This window comes from Rhinopithecus roxellana, chromosome 10, assembly GCF_007565055.1.
Source record: "Rhinopithecus roxellana isolate Shanxi Qingling chromosome 10, ASM756505v1, whole genome shotgun sequence".
NCBI classification, from domain to species: domain Eukaryota; kingdom Metazoa; phylum Chordata; class Mammalia; order Primates; family Cercopithecidae; genus Rhinopithecus; species Rhinopithecus roxellana.
In genome coordinates this window covers 84,822,985-84,840,370 of record NC_044558.1, presented here as the reverse complement: position 1 = coordinate 84,840,370, position 17,386 = coordinate 84,822,985, and the positions used below count along the sequence as shown (strand labels likewise).

The window sequence follows — 17,386 nt, the reverse complement described above, 5'->3', positions numbered from 1 at the left end:
AGAAGAGACATAGATGGTAAATGGGCACATGAAAAGATGCTCAACATCAGTATGCATTAAGAAAATGCAAACCAAAATTATAGTGAGATACCACTTCATACCCACCAGAACAGCAGAATAGCTATAATCATAAAGATAGACAATAACAAGTGTTGGTGAAGAAGTGGAGAAATTGGAACCTTCATACATTGCTAGTGGGAATGTAAAACAGCATAGCTGCCTTGGAAAACAGAAGCATTTCTTAAAATGTTAAGACAAGAGTTACCATTAGACCCAGCAATTCTGTTACTAGGTATCTGCTTGAGGGCAATAAATATGTTATGTCCACACAAACTTGTACACAAATGTTCACAGTAACATTACTCATAAAAGCCAAAAAAGGGCAACAACCCAAATGTCCATCAACCAATGAATGGAAAAACAAAAGAGAATATTATTCAGCAATAAAAAGGAATGAAATACTGATAACATGCCACAACACGGATGAACTTCAAAAACACTATGCTAAGTGAAAGAAGCTAGTAACAAAAGGTCACATACTGTACGAATCCACTTATATGAGAGGTCCAGAATAGGCAAATCTATAGAGATAAAAGCTAGATTCATGGTTGCCTAGGGCTGGTAGGTAGGGAAAGAGGAATGGGAATGACTGCTAACTGGTATAAATTTTCTTTTGGGATAATGTGCTAAAATTGGATTACAGTGATGGCTGCACAATTTTGTAAATATACTAAAACCCACTTAATTGTATACTTTAAGTGACCAAACTTTATGGTATTTATATCTCAATAAAGCTGTTAAAACATACTACATTAACAGAATGGACAAAAACCACAGGATCATCTCAACAGAGGCATAAAAACACATGATAAAATCCAATACCCATTCATAATAAAACTCTCCACAAACTAGAAATAAAAGATATTTCCTCAACCTGATAAAGGGCATTTATGAAAAATGTACAACTAACTACATACTTAATGGGAAATGCTTTCCCTGAAGATTAGGAACAGGGCAAGGATGGATGTGTGCCTTTGACACTCCTATTCAACATTGTACAAGAAGGGAGAAAAAGATAAAAAGACAAAGTCTTTCAGAATTGAAACAAGTAGCAAAACTGTCTTTATTTGCAGACCACATCATCCTATGTGCAGAAAATTCTAAGGAATCATAGACAAAAAACTACCAGCACTAATAAATGAGTTCAGCAAAGCTACAGTATTTGAGGTGAATACACATCAATTGTAGTTCTATATACTTAGCAATGAACAATTGAAAACGAAGAAAAAAATTCATCAAAAATAACATCAAAAAGTAAAAAAATACGAATAAATTTAACAAAATAGTGGAAGCCTTGCACATTGAAAATTACAAAACGCTATTAATAGAAATTAAAGAATATCTAAAGTATCTAAATTAAAGAATATCTAAATAAACAGAGACACATTCCACATTCATGGATAGGAAGTGATCATCATTAAGACAGCAATTTTCCTCAAACTGATCTACAGATTCACAATGCCTACTGAAATCCCTGCGGGCTTTTTGTTTTTCTGAGTAGAAACTGACCAGCTGAACCTAAAATTTATATGGAAATGTAAAGGATCCAGAGTAGCCAGACAAATTTGTAAAAGAACAACACTTACTTTAAAGGCTACAACAATCAAGACACTGGCACTGGCATAAGAAGACACATACAGACCAGACCTAGTAACTATCTATACTTTTATGGTCGATTTTTTTTTGTTTTTAAAAAAACAGACAAGTGTCTTGCTATGTTATCGTGGCTTGAGTGCAGTGGTGCGATCATAGTTCACTGTAACCCCAAACATCTGGGACTCAGGTGATCCTCCCACCTGAGCTCCCGAGTCACTGGGGTTACAGGTGCATGCCACCATGTCAACAACGCATTTCTGACAATGGTGCCAAGGTAATTCAATGGGTAAGTATAGTCTTTTCAACAAATGGTACTGGGACAACTGGATAACCACATTTATAAAGATGAAATTAAATTTGTACCTCATGCCATACACAAAACTTAACTCAAAATGAATCATAAATGTAAGAAGCAAAACTATAAAACTTAAAGAAAACGGAGGAGAGCCGGGCGCAGTGGCTCACGCCTGCAATCCCAGCATTTTGGGAGGCTGAGGCGGGCGGATCACGAGGTCAGGAGATCAAGGCCATCCTGGCTAACAGGGTGAAAACCCATGTCTACTAAAAATTACAAAAAATTAGCCGGGCATGGTGGCAGGTGCCTGTAGTTCCAGCTACTTGGGAGGCTGAGGCAGGAGAATGGCGTGAACCCGGGAGGTGGAGCTTGCAGTGAGCCGAGATCATGCCATCTTAAAAAAAAAAAAAAGAAAGAAAAAAGAAAAAAAAAAGAAAACATAGGAGAAAATCCTTGTACCCATGTGCCAATTTACCAGTTTCACATTTTATGGATCATGCTTTTGGCACATCACCAAAAGCATGATCCATAAAATGTGAAATTGGTAAACTGGCTTTAACAAAATTAAAATGTTTATATTCCAACTGACACTATTAAGAAAATGAGAAGGCAAGCCAGAGAATAGGAAAAATTTAAGAGTTGCAAATCATATGACTGAGAGAGAATTTTTGACTACACATTTCACCAAAGAAGATAAACAGATGGTTAATAAGCATAGGAAAACATGCTCATCAACTTTTCAACATCCTAATATCAGGGAAATAATACAACCCAAACCACTATGAGATACAACTTCACACCTTACTACTACTATGGCTATAATAAAAAGACAACGTGTTTCAGAAAGCCCTTACCTGTGTACTGAAGGGTACACTAAAAATGGTTTAAATGGTACATTTTGTGTTATATATATTTTACCCTAATAAAAAATAGCCCTCACCGATTGAAAAGAAAAAGGGAGGCCGGACTCGGTGGCTCATGCCTGGAATTTCAGCACTTTGGGAGGCTGAGGCGGGCAGATCACGAGGTCAGGAGTTCGGGACCACCCTGACCAACATGGAGAAACACCGTCTCTACTAAACATACAAAAATCAGCCGGGCATGGTGGCACATACCTGTAATCCCAACTACTCAGGAGGCTGAGGCAGGAGAATCGCTTGAATCTGGGAGGCAGAGGTTGCGCTGAGCCGAGGTGGCGCCACTGCACTCCAGCCTAGGCAACAAGAGCGAAACTCCGACTCAAAAAAAAAAAAAAAAAAAAAAAAAAAAAAAAAAAAAAAAAAAAAAAAAAAAAAAGGAAAAGAAAAAGGGAAAGGTGGTGAACTCAGCAGGGAAAAAAAAAAAAAAAAAAAAAAAAAAAAAATATCTTCCCACAAAGAGAAGCCCAGCTTTAGATGGCTTCACTGGTGAATCCTATCAAACATTTAAAGACAAAATTACATAAATCTCTTCCATAAAACACCAACTTATTCAGTGAGTTCAATTTAAATGTATAATTAAAGGCATCATGATTTACTTTTTGCAGAAATGCCTTATTAAAGTAAAAAAGATAAAAGGTTCTGAGTTAGAGGTCCTGAAAACTGTTTCAATCCAGACTTGTTACCAATTGGTTGTGTAATCGTTGTCAAGTTACATCAACATTTTCACTTTGGGCTTCGGTTTCTTAGTTTCTTTTTTTTGTTGTTGCTGTTGCCAGGGTCTCACTCCATTACCCAGGCTGGAGTGCAGTGGTATGATCACCGCTCACTGCAACCTCCACCTCCTGGGCTCAAGTATTCCTCCCAGCCTCCTGGGTAAGTGTGATGACAGGCATGCGCCACTACGCCCAGCTAATTTTTGCATATTTAGTAGATGGGGTTTCACCATGTTACCCAGCCTGGTCTTGAACTCCCGGACTCAGGGCATCTGCCTGCTTCAGCCTCCCAAAGTGCTGGATTACAGGTGTGAGGAACCACGCCTGGCCAGTTTCCTCATTTGTAAACAGGGAGGTTCACCAGATAAATCCTTTCTTCCTATATAATTCTATGATACACTTACTACATAAAATTTGGTTTAAAACTTGCTCAATCCTAAAATGATACAGCCCTTCAGAAAACAATAATATGCAGTAAGAGGCATTTCATACTCTGTTGAAGTATTTCCACTTCTGGATATTTATCTTGGTGATATAATTCAATAAAAGCAAATAATCCATAAAGCTATCATCACTGTAAGAGCCCACTTGTCCAACAAGAGTGGAATAAGATGAGTAACACAAAGAAATGCCAAATTACTAAAACAGTATGAAGATAATTTGTAGAAAATATTTGTCTGGTGCAAATAATCAGAATATAAATGATTTCAACTATGAAAATGTATACAGTATATAAACATACACCAAATGGAAGGTAGTCTGCACTACTCAAAGTAGTATTAGGGTTGTGAGTCTAAAGATGGCTTCTTCTGTGTTTAATTGCAAAGTCTTTTGAAATGTTAATGCATTATATACTCAAAGGGGAAAAAATCAGATACTTGTCCACAGGGTAGAGATGAAAAATATCAAGATCACATTGATAAGGTTCTAAGTTCCTCTGGTTTGATTAATGCTTCCTGAGAGTGGTTATGAATCTGGAGTTCTCAGTAGACATCTCAGTGATTAAAACTTTGGTCGGTGTATAGTGAAATTACCCACAATATTTTACTTGTTTTACTCAGTATCGAGGTAAAGACTGCAAGTCTGTGATTTTATAAAGTAGCTATTAAAATTCAGATACAATACTGCATAGTTCAAAATCTTTATGCCTGGGTATTTCACTTATCCCTATTACTACCTTTGAAGTTCTCAACTTATAATTCCTCAAGCAGCATTTTTTGGTAGGTTCATCAACCACTAACCTATTTGAGTTATACAACCATTAAAGTTCCTCTCGACTGAAAATAGTGGAAAAGAGGAGTGTGTATCTAGTGTCTATATTTTCCCTCCTATTCCTATGGCTGCCTGCTGGGATGAGAACCTCAGCAGGATCTAGTCTCAGCATCTCCAAGGTTATCAGAGAGAATACCTGGTAATGCTACAACACACAACCCTAATAATTGTAAGATGAACCATATGAAATTGTTTCTGTGGGCCAAAATATTAATAGTCAACCATCAGCAATTCTGTATGGCTCAACCTTGGATGTCAAGCCTTCGGATTAAGAAAAATATGATGTAAATTTCCATAAGGACATAATCTACTTACAAGCATTTTAGGACAACATAAATTTTTGTGTGTGTGTTTTTTTGAGACATAGTCTGGCACCATTGCCCAGGCTGGAGTACAGCAGTGTGATCATAACTCATTGTATCCTCAATCTCCAGATGAAGGAGAAGTGCTCCTTCTTCTGCCGCAGCCTCCTGAGTAGCTGGGACCACAGGCACTACCACCAAGCCTGATTAATGTCTTTAAAAAATATTTTTTGGCCGGGCGCGGTGGCTCAAGCCTGTAATCCCAGCACTTTGGGAGGCCGAGACAGGCGGATCACGAGGTCAGGAGATCGAGACCATCCTGGCTAACACAGTGAAACCCCGTCTCTACTAAAAATACAAAAAACTAGCCGGGCGAGGTGGCGGCGCCTGTAGTCCCAGCTACTCGGGAGGCTGAGGCAGGAGAATGGCGTGAACCCGGGAGGCGGAGCTTGCAGTGAGCTGAGATCTGGCCATTGCACTCCAGCCTGGGCGACAGAGCGAGACTCCATCTCAAAAAAAAAAAAAAAAAAAAATTTTTTTGTAGAGACGGGTCTTGCTATGTTGCCCAGGCTAGTTTTGAACTCCTGGGCTCAAGCAATCCTCCTGTCTCAGCTTCCCAAAGTGCTGGATATAGGCATACAGCACTGTGCCCGGCCAAAGATTAAGAACTTTATTAGCATCCTGGGTATAGTTTTACTTCGGTTTCCCTACTAGAGGTTTGCAACTATACTTTGATTTTTGGTTGGGGAAAAAAAAAACATGAAATGTTCTCTTTGTCATTTTATTACATGGATATTCAGTAATTTTTTTTCTTTTTCTTTTTTTTTTTTTTTTTTTGAGACGGAGTCTCGCTCTGCCACCCAGGCTGGAGTGCAGTGGTCGGATCTCAGCTCACTGCAAGCTCCGCCTCCCGGGTTTACGCCATTCTCCTGCCTCAGCCTCCCGAGTAGCTGGGACTACAGGCGCCCGCCACCTCGCCCGGCTAGTTTTTTGTATTTTTTAGTAGAGACAGGATTTCACCGTGTTAGCCAGGATGGTCTCGATCTCCTGACCTCGTGATCCGCCCGTCTCGGCCTCCCAAAGTGCTGGGATTACAGGCTTGAGCCACCGCGCCTGGCCCCTTTTTTTTTGTATTTCAATTTTTCATATTTCATATTTCACTGTCCTTCCATTTAAACTCTTTGTTCCCTTTGAGACTCTAGAATCATTGTCAAAGACTCTCTCCTTAACCTTCTCAATAAAGAGTGCATTAGGTGATTAATTTCAGAACCAGCATTTTAAGCAATTAGTTTTTACATATTAGCATTAACATGCTAAACTCATAAGCACAACCAAGAAGTGTTTAACAGCAGCCAATTAAAAAGCAAATAGCAGAACTCTGTATTCTGAGTCAATTTCTGCCGAAGTCCTGTTTTTGTTGTTGTTGTTGTTGTTGTTGTTGTTGTTGTTGTTGTTGTTGTTGTTTTGAGACGGAGTCTCGCTCTATCTCCCGGGCTGGAGTGCAGTGGCCGGATCTCAGCTCACTGCAAGCTCCGCCTCCTGGGTTCACGCCATTCTCCTGCCTCAGCCTCCCGAGTAGCTGGGACTACAGGCGCCCACCACCTCGCCCGGCTAGTTTTTTGTATTTTTTAGTAGAGACGGGGTTTCACGGTGTTAGCCGGGATGGTCTCGATCTTCTGACCTCGTGATCCGCCCGTCTCGGCCTCCCAAAGTGCTGGGATTACAGGCTTGAGCCACCGCGCCCGGCCAAAGTCCTGTTTTTCTTCACAAAGTTTTGGTACCAGCACTTCCAGAGCAATGGTTCCTTCTTCCACCTCCAACTTAAATCAACCCCATTTGAGAACATCTTACCTGAAACTACCATAGACTATAAGAAGAATGGAAATCAGAAATGTAGACACTTGACTGGAATCCACCAGGGAATAGGCCCTAGAGAAATAAGAGGAAAAAAATGTAAATCACATGCAGTGAGTCCATTAATGGAGCTTACAGTCTAATGAGTTCTATATACCCCACTAAGCTTTGTTTTTATCTTAAGAAGGAAAAAAGGTGTAAATTAGCATTAACAAAATAACACAATTAAAATGAGATTTGCTAGTTTAACATGAAGAATAAATGGATAGGTTTACAGCTATTATTAGTTAATATTTACAGCATGTAAAATGACATCAATGTAAAAATCCCATCTCTGTATATGTTTACAATATCCACCCCCAATTTTAAAAGTATCAAAATATCTACCAAATCTGTGCCAATGGCAAAAGTCTCAATGATCAGACTTTTATCCAATCACATTTGAATCACTAATAGTATTTTACTGGTTTTACTCAGTGATGAAGTAAAGCCTGCATCTCATGAATTCCCCGTTTCCATTTTTCTAATTGCCTACTGATTTTCTCCATCTAGATGGCCTACAGGAGGTTCTTCAAAGTCAACAAGTCCACCACAAATATTCTCTCCATCTTAGCTGATCCTCTCAAGGAATGGTATCACCATCCCCTCAGCTGCCAAAGTTAAAAATCTGTTGCATTCTTGACAGCCCTTTCTTTCTCTTACTTCCACATCCCCAACTACTTCTCCTAACCCCACTGCCAATTTGTTAGCTCCCTTCTATGGCTTGGCTATTGGAAATCTTGTTTTAAAGGCTGTCTCCATGAATTCACCCTCCATATTACCCATTCTTATTTGTCAGGGATTTTCCTAAAACAAATCTTTGCGGGATTTTGGTTGTTGTTGTTTAATTTCCATTCAGCTAAGTATTTAATACTGCCTACATGCCAGGCACTCTGCTAGCCACTGGGATATACAGTAATAAATAAGAATGCCTTGATCTCTGCCTAAATGTCTTTTCTAAAGAAATGAACAATTTCACTCTAAAGAAATAAAAAAAAAAAATGAACATAACTGAATGAATATAATCATGAATAACATTACAAAGGAGAGAAAGAGAAGTACAGGGTACTATGATAATGTATATTAGGTGGATGCAGTCCAAGAACAGGGGAGCTTTCCTTAGGGAGGAAGATGATTTAGAGAGATACAGGACACAATAAATAGGACCCAGTGATCGTTTATGGGAGCCAAGAGGGGGAAGAATTGCAGTGATCCCTAGGTTTCTGCTTAGCTGGGTTTGTACCATTTAGGGGGTACCACCACGACTGGCTAATTTTTGTATTTTTAGTAGAGATGGGGTTTTACCATGTTGCTCAGGCTGGTCTCAAACTCCTGACTTCAAGCAATCCACCCACCTTGGCCTCCCAAAGTGCTGGGATTACAGGCGTGAGCCACTGCGCCTGGCCGGAGGAACAGATTATAAGCTAAGGTTTGAATGTACTGAGGAGACAGCTGGATACTGAAACCATTCTGAGCTGAAGATGTATATATACTGAGAGCTCATCACCTTCCACATGGTAACTGAAGCCATAGGTGTGTGTGAATGCCTCACAGCAGTGAAAAGAGGACCTAGGATCAAGGCCTGGGAAATCTCCAAATGTAAAGATCAGGTAGAAGAAGGAACTGCAAAGAAAACCAAGATGAAACAGAGACAGATAAGGAAAACCCAGAATAGCAGATTATTTCAGAAAGGTAGCAGAATTGAATGGGGCCTGAATTTAATCCCTTGCTCTACCACTTACTAGTAGTTAGGCCAGTTACTTAGCCTCTCTAAGCTTCAGCTTTTCATCTGTAAAATGGGGATAATGACAACCTCAAAGAGTTGTTAAAGGATTAAATGAGGAATTCATATAAAGAATATTACACATCAAATACTCAATTCATACTCACTGCATTAGGAGGGAGACGTTGCCAACCATGAATGCTGCTGAGAGGTCAAGACAGACAACTGGAGTGACCACTGGGTAAAGTGGTGAGGATGGAGTCAGACTGAAATTAGCTGAGAATTTAAAGCTAAGGAAATGAAGACAGTATTTTGAAAAGTGCAGGGAAAAGAATGGCAGCTGGAGGGTAAATATAAGGATAAGGGAGATCTAAAACATTTTCCTTTTTTTAAGGTGAAAGATGCTCAACCTTTTCTGATGCTGACTGGAAATGAACCCCATGAGGAGAGAAAGACTGATGCATACAGAGGAGGACATTACATTTCCTTTAATTGTTGTAAACTTGCATGATACACTGCTGTGGTCTATAATGGCATGCTTTTGGTTCCTTAGTTTTCTTTTCTTTTCTTTTTGGAGATGGAGTTTTACTCTTGTTGCCCAGGCTGGAGTGCAATGGCATGATCTCGGCTCACTGCAATCTCCACCTACTGGGTTCAAGTGATTCTCCTGCATCAGCCTCCTGAGAAGCTGAGGTTACAGGCGCCCGCCACCACGCCCAGCTAATTTTTTTTTGTATTTTTAGTAGAGATGGGGTTTCATCATGTTGGCCACGCTGGTCTCAAACTCCTGACCTCAGGTGATCCACCTGCCTCGGCCTCCCAAAGTGCTGGGATTACAGGCTAAAGATCCACTGCACCTGGCATGGATCCTTAGTTACTACAGATACATCCTGAAATATTTATGGGTATGTTAAAAAAAAAAAATGAACTGGGGAGTCCATTAGGCTGAAATGGCTCCAGTGTCTTGGGTTCCTAAGGAAGCCAACTGAAGTCCAACTCAACCCATCAGAAACTGCCAATCAAACCTAACCAGGGGCTTTACCAATCAGAAACTGCCGACTAATCTCTACCAGAGACTTTCTCCTTTAACCAATCAAGTATTGTCTTTCTTTTGCTTCTGCAAAAGCCTTATAAAAGTTTTGCCCTCAGGCACCCTCCATGGAACTGTGATCCACTTGTGATCTGGTACTGCCTGATTCATGACACACTGCTCAAAAGAAAACCTCTCCAAAAGTTAAACATAAGTTTATCTTTTAACAGCTCAAATAACATGATTTAAGATTTGCTTTAAAATACTCTAAGAGAGGCCGGGCGCGGTGGCTCAAGCCTGTAATCCCAGCACTTTGGGAGGCCGAGACGGGCGGATCACGAGGTCAGGAGATCGAGACCATCCTGGCTAACACGGTGAAACTCCACCTCTACTAAAAAATACAAAAACCTAGCTGGGCGAGGTGGCGGGCGCCTGTAGTCCCAGCTACTCGGGAGGCTGAGGCAGGAGAATGGCGTGAACCCGGGAGGCGGAGCTTGCCGTGAGCTGAGATCCGGCCACTGCACTCCAGCCTGGGCGACAGAGCGAGACTCCGTCTCAAAAAAAAAAAAAAAAAAAAAAAAAAATACTCTAAGAGAATAAAACATGGGAGGGATACACCAAAGAAAAGGCAAATTTTTTCAAATTACGAAGCTGGAATGATAGGTACATTGTATTCTTCTCTCTTCCCCCCACACCAGTCTTTGAGATGGCACAACAATTTGAACACAACTAAAACTACTAGAGGCAGATGAATACAAGAATTTACGTTTTGGACCATGAATTCTGTTTCACCACACCTCACAGGGGTGCTACCTTTTCCTAAATTTCAGTCAGCCGGGGAGTGGAGAAAGGGAAGGTACCAGACATGAGGGCCACTCGAGCCTCTCTCTTGGGTCCCATCCAGCAACGACCCAGCTGTGGCTGTCCAGGGTCCTCTTTTGAACAACCAGATTATGTAGACAAGGCTCACACACCAAGAGATATCTAAGCTATCATGTATATGTATTAGGAAAATGAACTTCAACAATTTCTCTTTATTCTAAACTTACGTTTCTTGCTGTATGAGATAATCTTTGCACACATCTTTCAAAATTCCAAAATCAAGAAGGAACATTTTCTTAAAATTGAAAAAATTATGACTAGGTTATTTATATAGTCATACAAAAATCAAAAGTATGTTAAAAAGTACACACAGGCCGGGCGCGGTGGCTCAAGCCTGTAATCCCAGCACTTTGGGAGGCCGAGACGGGCGGATCACGAGGTCAGGAGATCGAGACCATCCTGGCTAACACGGTGAAACCCCACCTCTACTAAAAAATACAAAAAACTAGCCGGGCGAGATGGCGGGCGTCTGTAGTCCCAGCTACTCGGGAGGCTGAGGCAGGAGAATGGCGTAAACCCGGGAGGCGGAGCTTGCAGTGAGCTGAGATCCGGCCACTGCACTCCAGCCTGGGCGGCAGAGCGAGACTCCGTCTCAAAAAAAAAAAAAAAAAAAGTACATACATAGAGGTCTTACGCCCATCTAGTCATCCCCCAACCCCCACCCTCTCAGTCATTTTTAGATAACTTTTAAATAACCACATTTTTTCGTTTCTTATCTAGTCTTTTGGAGTAAATATACAATATAAGAACATTATTTCTCACTACTTCTTTTTTTTTTTTTTTTTTGAGACAGAGTCTTACTCTGTCGCCCAGGCTGGAGTGCAGTGGCCGGATCTCAGCTCACTGCAAGCTCCGCCTCCCGGGTTTCCGCCATTCTCCTGCCTCAGCCTCCCAAGTAGCTGGGACTACAGGCGCCCGCTACCTCGCCCGGCTAGATTTTTGTATTTTTTAGTAGAGACGGGGTTTCATTGTGTTAGCCAGGATGGTCTTGATCTTCTGACCTCGTGATCCGCCCGTCTCGGCCTCCCAAAGTGCTGGGATTACAGGCGTGAGCCACCGCGCCCGACCCTCTCACCACTTCTTATGAAACAGGTGGAATATTAAATATACTGCCCAGTATCTCCCTCTACCCCCCTTTTACAATATAGCTTAGAAATCTTGCTGTAACAGGATGTGGAGAACTTCCTTTTTAAAATTTTCTTTTAAACAGCAGCATGGTATTCCACTGTACAGATGCACCACAGTTTTTTTTTTTTTTTTTTTTTTTTTTTTTTTAAAGAATAAGTCCTTTACAGGTGGACACTGGGGTTGTTTCCAAAAACTCTGCTGTTAACAAGTAATTCTGTACTAACGGGCTTTGTAAATTATACCTGCATTGAACACACATGAAACGACATATTTATATAACATTCCTAAAGTCAGATTGCTGGCTCAAAGAGGAAATGCACTGGCAATATGATAGATGTTGCCAATGTGCCCTACAGTGAGGAAGTTACACCATTTCACACTCTCATCAGTAATGAACTAGATGTTCCCACTTTCCAAAGTGAGTATTGTCTAACTTTTGAATTTTTACCCATCTGAGAGATGAAAACTGGTATCTCAGTATGGTTTTTATTTGTATTAATTAAAATTGTAATTCAAATTTTAAAATTAAAGTGAGATTGAACAGCTTTTTTGTATGATTAAAGGCCAGTAGGTATTTTTAAAAGGCAATTTAAAGTTTTCTGCAGACTCCAGAGCTATAAAAAAACAAGGGCGGCTATCTTTTGAGGAACTTTTCTTCTGATGGTGTCTTACTTGGATGACTTTGTTTTTGTATGCTTTGTATTTTGAAGCATATTGTCACTATTCTCAAGGCAGATTAAATATCCACACTTCCCAAATTCACTGCCTGAAAGTCTGATACTATTGTTTAATTATTTTGCTACATCTCTCAAATCAATGGAGACTCTCTAGAAACTCTTAACCTCAGACTTCCGGAAGTCTGGATTTTTTTTTTTTTCCCTGTCGCCCAGTTTGGAGTGCAATGGTGTGATCTCGGCTCACTTCAACCTCCGCCTCCTGGGTTCAATCAATTCTCCTGCCTCAGCCTCCCAAGTAGCTGGGATCACAGGAGTTTGCCACCATGCCCGGCTAATTTTTGGTATTTTTATTAGAGACGAGGTTTTGTCATGTTGCCCAGGCTGGTCTCAAACTCCTGACCTCAGGTGATCCACCCACATCAGCCTCCCAAAGTGCCAGGATTACAGGCGTGAGCCACCACACCTGGCCTGGATTAAATTTTCAAAAACCAGCTCCTCCTCTCTGACAGATCTTCTGTGCTGTGCTCTAGCCTCTGAGTAGCCATAGTTACTGACTTTCTTCATAGTCTGTTTTTCTAGATGAAGGTTTGACCACATGCAAAATATAAGAGTGTGACTAAGGTTGCCAGATCTCACCTCCATATCCTGGCAGGCAGCATGTCCCCCACTGCAGAACTAAATGCCTGATTTCAAAAAAGTGTTCAGATGTTTAATGGTTTCTTCTAACTTAAGTTTCGTTTTAGCTTTCAAATAAACCTATACAAGAAAATCTGATTAAAGTTCACCCCTAATATTGTACATGGTATTTTATAATTTATACTAAGATCTTAAAAAGTTCTAACAATTTTGCAAACCATACCAAATATCATGTAACTAGAAGTTATAGCTTATTTTATGATGTTATTTGAAATTTCATATACTATTTTCAATTCAAACTATCATTATAAAAGTTTTTGTTGTTGTTGTTTCTTTTTGGAGACAGGGTTTCACCTGTTGCTTAAGCTGGAGTGCAGTGGCACGGTCTTGGCTCAGTGAAACCTCCACCTCCTGGACTCAAGCAATCCTCCCACCTCAGCCTCCCAAGTAGCTAGGACTGCAGGTGTGTGCCACCACAGCCAGCTAATTTTTTGTATTTTTTGTAGAGATGGGGTTTCACCACGTTGCCCAGGGCTGGTCTTGAACTCCTGGGCTCAAGCAATCCACCCGCCTCAGCCTCCAAAAGTGCTGGGATTACAGGCATGAGCCACTATGTGCCTGGCGTTATAAAAGTTTTACAAAAAGCCTTTTAACAAAAAAGCTTTTAACAAAAAGCTTTTATTATAAAATACAGAAAATGGATTTAAATAAATTATAGCTAATTTGCATTTTTAGAACTATCAATTTTCTTTTTCAAAGTTACAAAAATTCATGTTCATTGTGAAAACTCAAAAATGGGTAAGTATATAAAGCAAAAAGCACAAGTGCCTCCTCCTTCCTCTCTGTACTTCTATTCCCTAGGAGGAGACATTGTTTACAATTTGGTATGTGTATCCTTCCATACAAATTGTGTACAGAATGTATACACATTACAAAAACAGGAAGCATACATGTTCTTTTAAAACTTGCTCTTTTTAAAAATTCAACTATGTACCCAGGAACTACTCTTTCCTGCTGCCTTCCCTTACTGGCCTTTTACTGCAAAATTAAGACGTGAAAACTTCACAAGTACAGAAACCACTCTCTTTTAAAATAAATAGAAAACTTCCAGGTTCAACGAGCACAACTTTTAACTACTAATTGTCTCAGCATTCTCATTTTGAGTCCTTAACAAAAGCAGTCTCTCAATGTTTCACATGTTTTCATCTTATGTAACCTGAACTAGTAAGTTAGATTGTTGTTTCTAACCTCAGTAGAAACAAACGGATGCCTTGGCCCATGCCTCTCTGCCTCTCTCTCTCTTTTGTTTTTTTGAGACGCAGTCTAGCTCTGTCCCCAAGGTGGAGTACGTTGGCGCAATCTCGGCTCACTGCAACCTCCACCTCCCAGGTTCAAGCGATTCTCCTGCCTCAGCCTCACGAGTAGCTGGGATTACAGGCACACGCTGCCACACCCAGCTAATTTTTGTATTTTTAATAGAGATAGGGTTTCACCATGTTGGCCAGGATGGTCTCGATTTCCTGACCTCGTGATCCGCCCATCTCAGCATCCCAAAGTGCTGGGATTACAGGCATGGGCCACTGTGCTGGCCTGCCTCTCTCTTTTTTTTTTTTTTTTTTTTTGAGACGGAGTCTTGCTCTATCGTCAGTGGCACTATCTTGGCTCACTGCAAGCTCTGCCTCCTGGGTTCATGCCATTCTCCCACCTCAGCCTCCCGAGTAGCTAGGACTACAGGTGTCCGCCACCACACCCAGCTAATTTTTTTGTATCTTTTAGTAGAGACAAGGTTTCACCGTGTTGGCTAGGATGGTCTCAATCTCCTGACCTCATGGTCCACCCACCTCGGCCTCCCAAAGTGTTGGTATTACAGGTGTGAGCCACCATGCCGGCCTGTTTTCTTTCTTTCTTTTTTTTTTTTTAAGAGACTTCTGTCTCCCATGCTGGAGCCCAGCTGCGCGATCACAGCTCACCGCAGCCTTGAACTCCTAGCTTAAGCAAACCTCCCACTTCAGCCTTCCCAGCAGCTAGGACTACAGGTGTGTATCATCATGCCTGGCTAATTTTTTTTAGTTTTAAATTTCATAGAGACAAGGGGCTCACTATGTTGCCCAGACTAGTCTCGAACTCCTGGCTTCAAGTGATCCTCCAGCCTTGTCCTCCCAAAGTGCTAGGATTATAGGTGTGAACCATGGCACACGGCTCTATGCCTCTCTTTTTAGTCAATTTAATATTTAATGAAGATAGGGACATTTCTAACAACCTTTTATCAAAGGCAAAACCATGGAATCCAACAGGTAAAGATAATATAGACACTGTGCTAGTGAACATTCAAATCTCTTGTGAAAATAATATTTAAAAAAAATGCATCTTGCACTTTAGCAGATGTGCCCTAACAACTCCTATCTAGTCTAAGGGAATTACAAAAACACTCATATTGCCCATTAAATATTACATTTTAGATGTATACAGAAATCACTTTTGGAAAATAACATTTGTTTAACAAATGTGAACATGTTAGCAGAAATATTTTGCTATCCTACAACAACTTCATAATGAAGTTCTCTTTTTCCCTATTTACCAGGGAAATTTCTGCCACTTGAATTCTCTAAGGCTAGGGACTTCTTAGCATAGATGGATTATATTTTATTAATCACCCAAGTTGAGGTCATTAGAGGTTGCCTTAGTGAAGTTCAAGTAGAAATACGTACCCTTTACTATAAAGTCTTTAAAAAGCCCTGGAGACAGAAGGAAATATTAGCTGATGCTAAGCCCAGGATGTACTTAGAAACAAGTTCTTGTGGCCAGGCACGGTGGCTCATGCCTGTAATCCCAGTACTTTGGAGGCAGGTGGATCACTCCAGGTCAGGAGTTCGGACACCAGTCTCGCCAACACGGTGAAACCCCGTTTCTACAAAAAATTACAATACAAAATTACAAAATATTAAAAAATTAGCTGGGGTGTGGTGTTACGTACACGCCTGTAAACCCAGCTACTAGGGAGGCTGAGACAGGAGAATCGCTTGAACCCAGGAGGCGGACGTTGCAGTGAGCCGAGATCGTGCCATTGCACTCCAGCCTGGGCGACAGACCAAGACTTCCATCAACAAAAAAAAAAGAAAGAAACCAGTTCTTGCTCTCTTACTGTTAATAGCTGTCTTGGCTAATAAATAATCTGCTGGGTCTGCACTGTATTCTTAATCAGTAGAAGGAGATGATTACAAAGACAGCAAAACTAAAGTTTGAATGGAACATGAGCTCGAATTACACAGAGCTGTGCTGTTCAATACAGCAGCCACTAGCCACATGTGGCTATTTAAATTTAAATACAATTAAAATTTCTTAAGTTGCACCAGTTGCATTTCCAAGTGTTCTATAGCTAGTGGCTACTGTATTGGATGGCCAGATAAAGAACATTTGTATCATCGTGAAAAGTTCTAGTGGACTGCAATGACATGCATCTCTATAGAAAGATAGATTAATAGGGCCGGGCGCGGTGGCTCAAGCCTGTAATCCCAGCACTTTGGGAGGCAGAGACAGGCGGATCAGGAGGTCAGGAGATCGAGACCATCCTGGCTAACACGGTGAAACCCGTCTCTACTAAAAATACAAAAAATTAGCCAGGCGTGGTGGCAGGCGCCTGTAGTCCCAGTTACTTGGGAGGCTGAGGCAGGAGAATGGTGTGAACCCGGTAGGCAGAGCTTGCAGTGAGCCAAGATTGCGCCACTGCACTCCAGCCTGGATGACAGAGCGAGACTCTGTCTCAAAAAAAAAAAAAAAAAGAAAGATACGTTATATTTCAAAACTAGGGTTCTGGGCTTTTATTAGTGGTAATAGCAACAACATCTAACACTTTAAATTCTCACATCACTCTACAAGTACTACATGTCTAGAAGTCCTTATCCAAAAAAATGCCTCGAGAACAAATTGATTCAGAATTTTCTGGAGTTTTACAAAGAAAACACCCCCATTACTGCAGTCTGGAGCAGTAATCTGTAATCAAATACTAATATTTCTGTAGTGAAACATGAATATTCACACTAAATAGCATAAAGGTTATAAATAGCTTCATTATCAATTTAGGTCAGGTTTTACTGCCAAACGAATCAGAGAAAACTTCTGGGTTTTCATTTTGGGGTTTGGAGAACTGTGAATCTCTGTGATTATTAGGGTTTTTTAAAATCAAGAGCCAGATGCACTTCTGATCTTAGGTGGCCTAATTCCAGAGTCTCCCAAATTGACTTCAGTATCTGCCCAAAACT

At 40.7% G+C, this 17,386-nt stretch overlaps 1 protein-coding gene across 1 annotated transcript in view; it reads right to left on the bottom strand.

Moving 5' to 3' along the window:
• SPPL3 (signal peptide peptidase like 3) overlaps window positions 1–17,386 on the bottom strand; it is a 139,251-nt gene that overhangs the window by 40,844 nt on the left and 81,021 nt on the right. Inside the window, exon 2 of the mRNA XM_010368307.2 lies at window positions 7,010–7,087. Within this exon, the coding sequence (XP_010366609.1) occupies window positions 7,010–7,087 (78 nt within the window). The remainder of the gene's footprint in view (window positions 1–7,009; window positions 7,088–17,386) is intronic.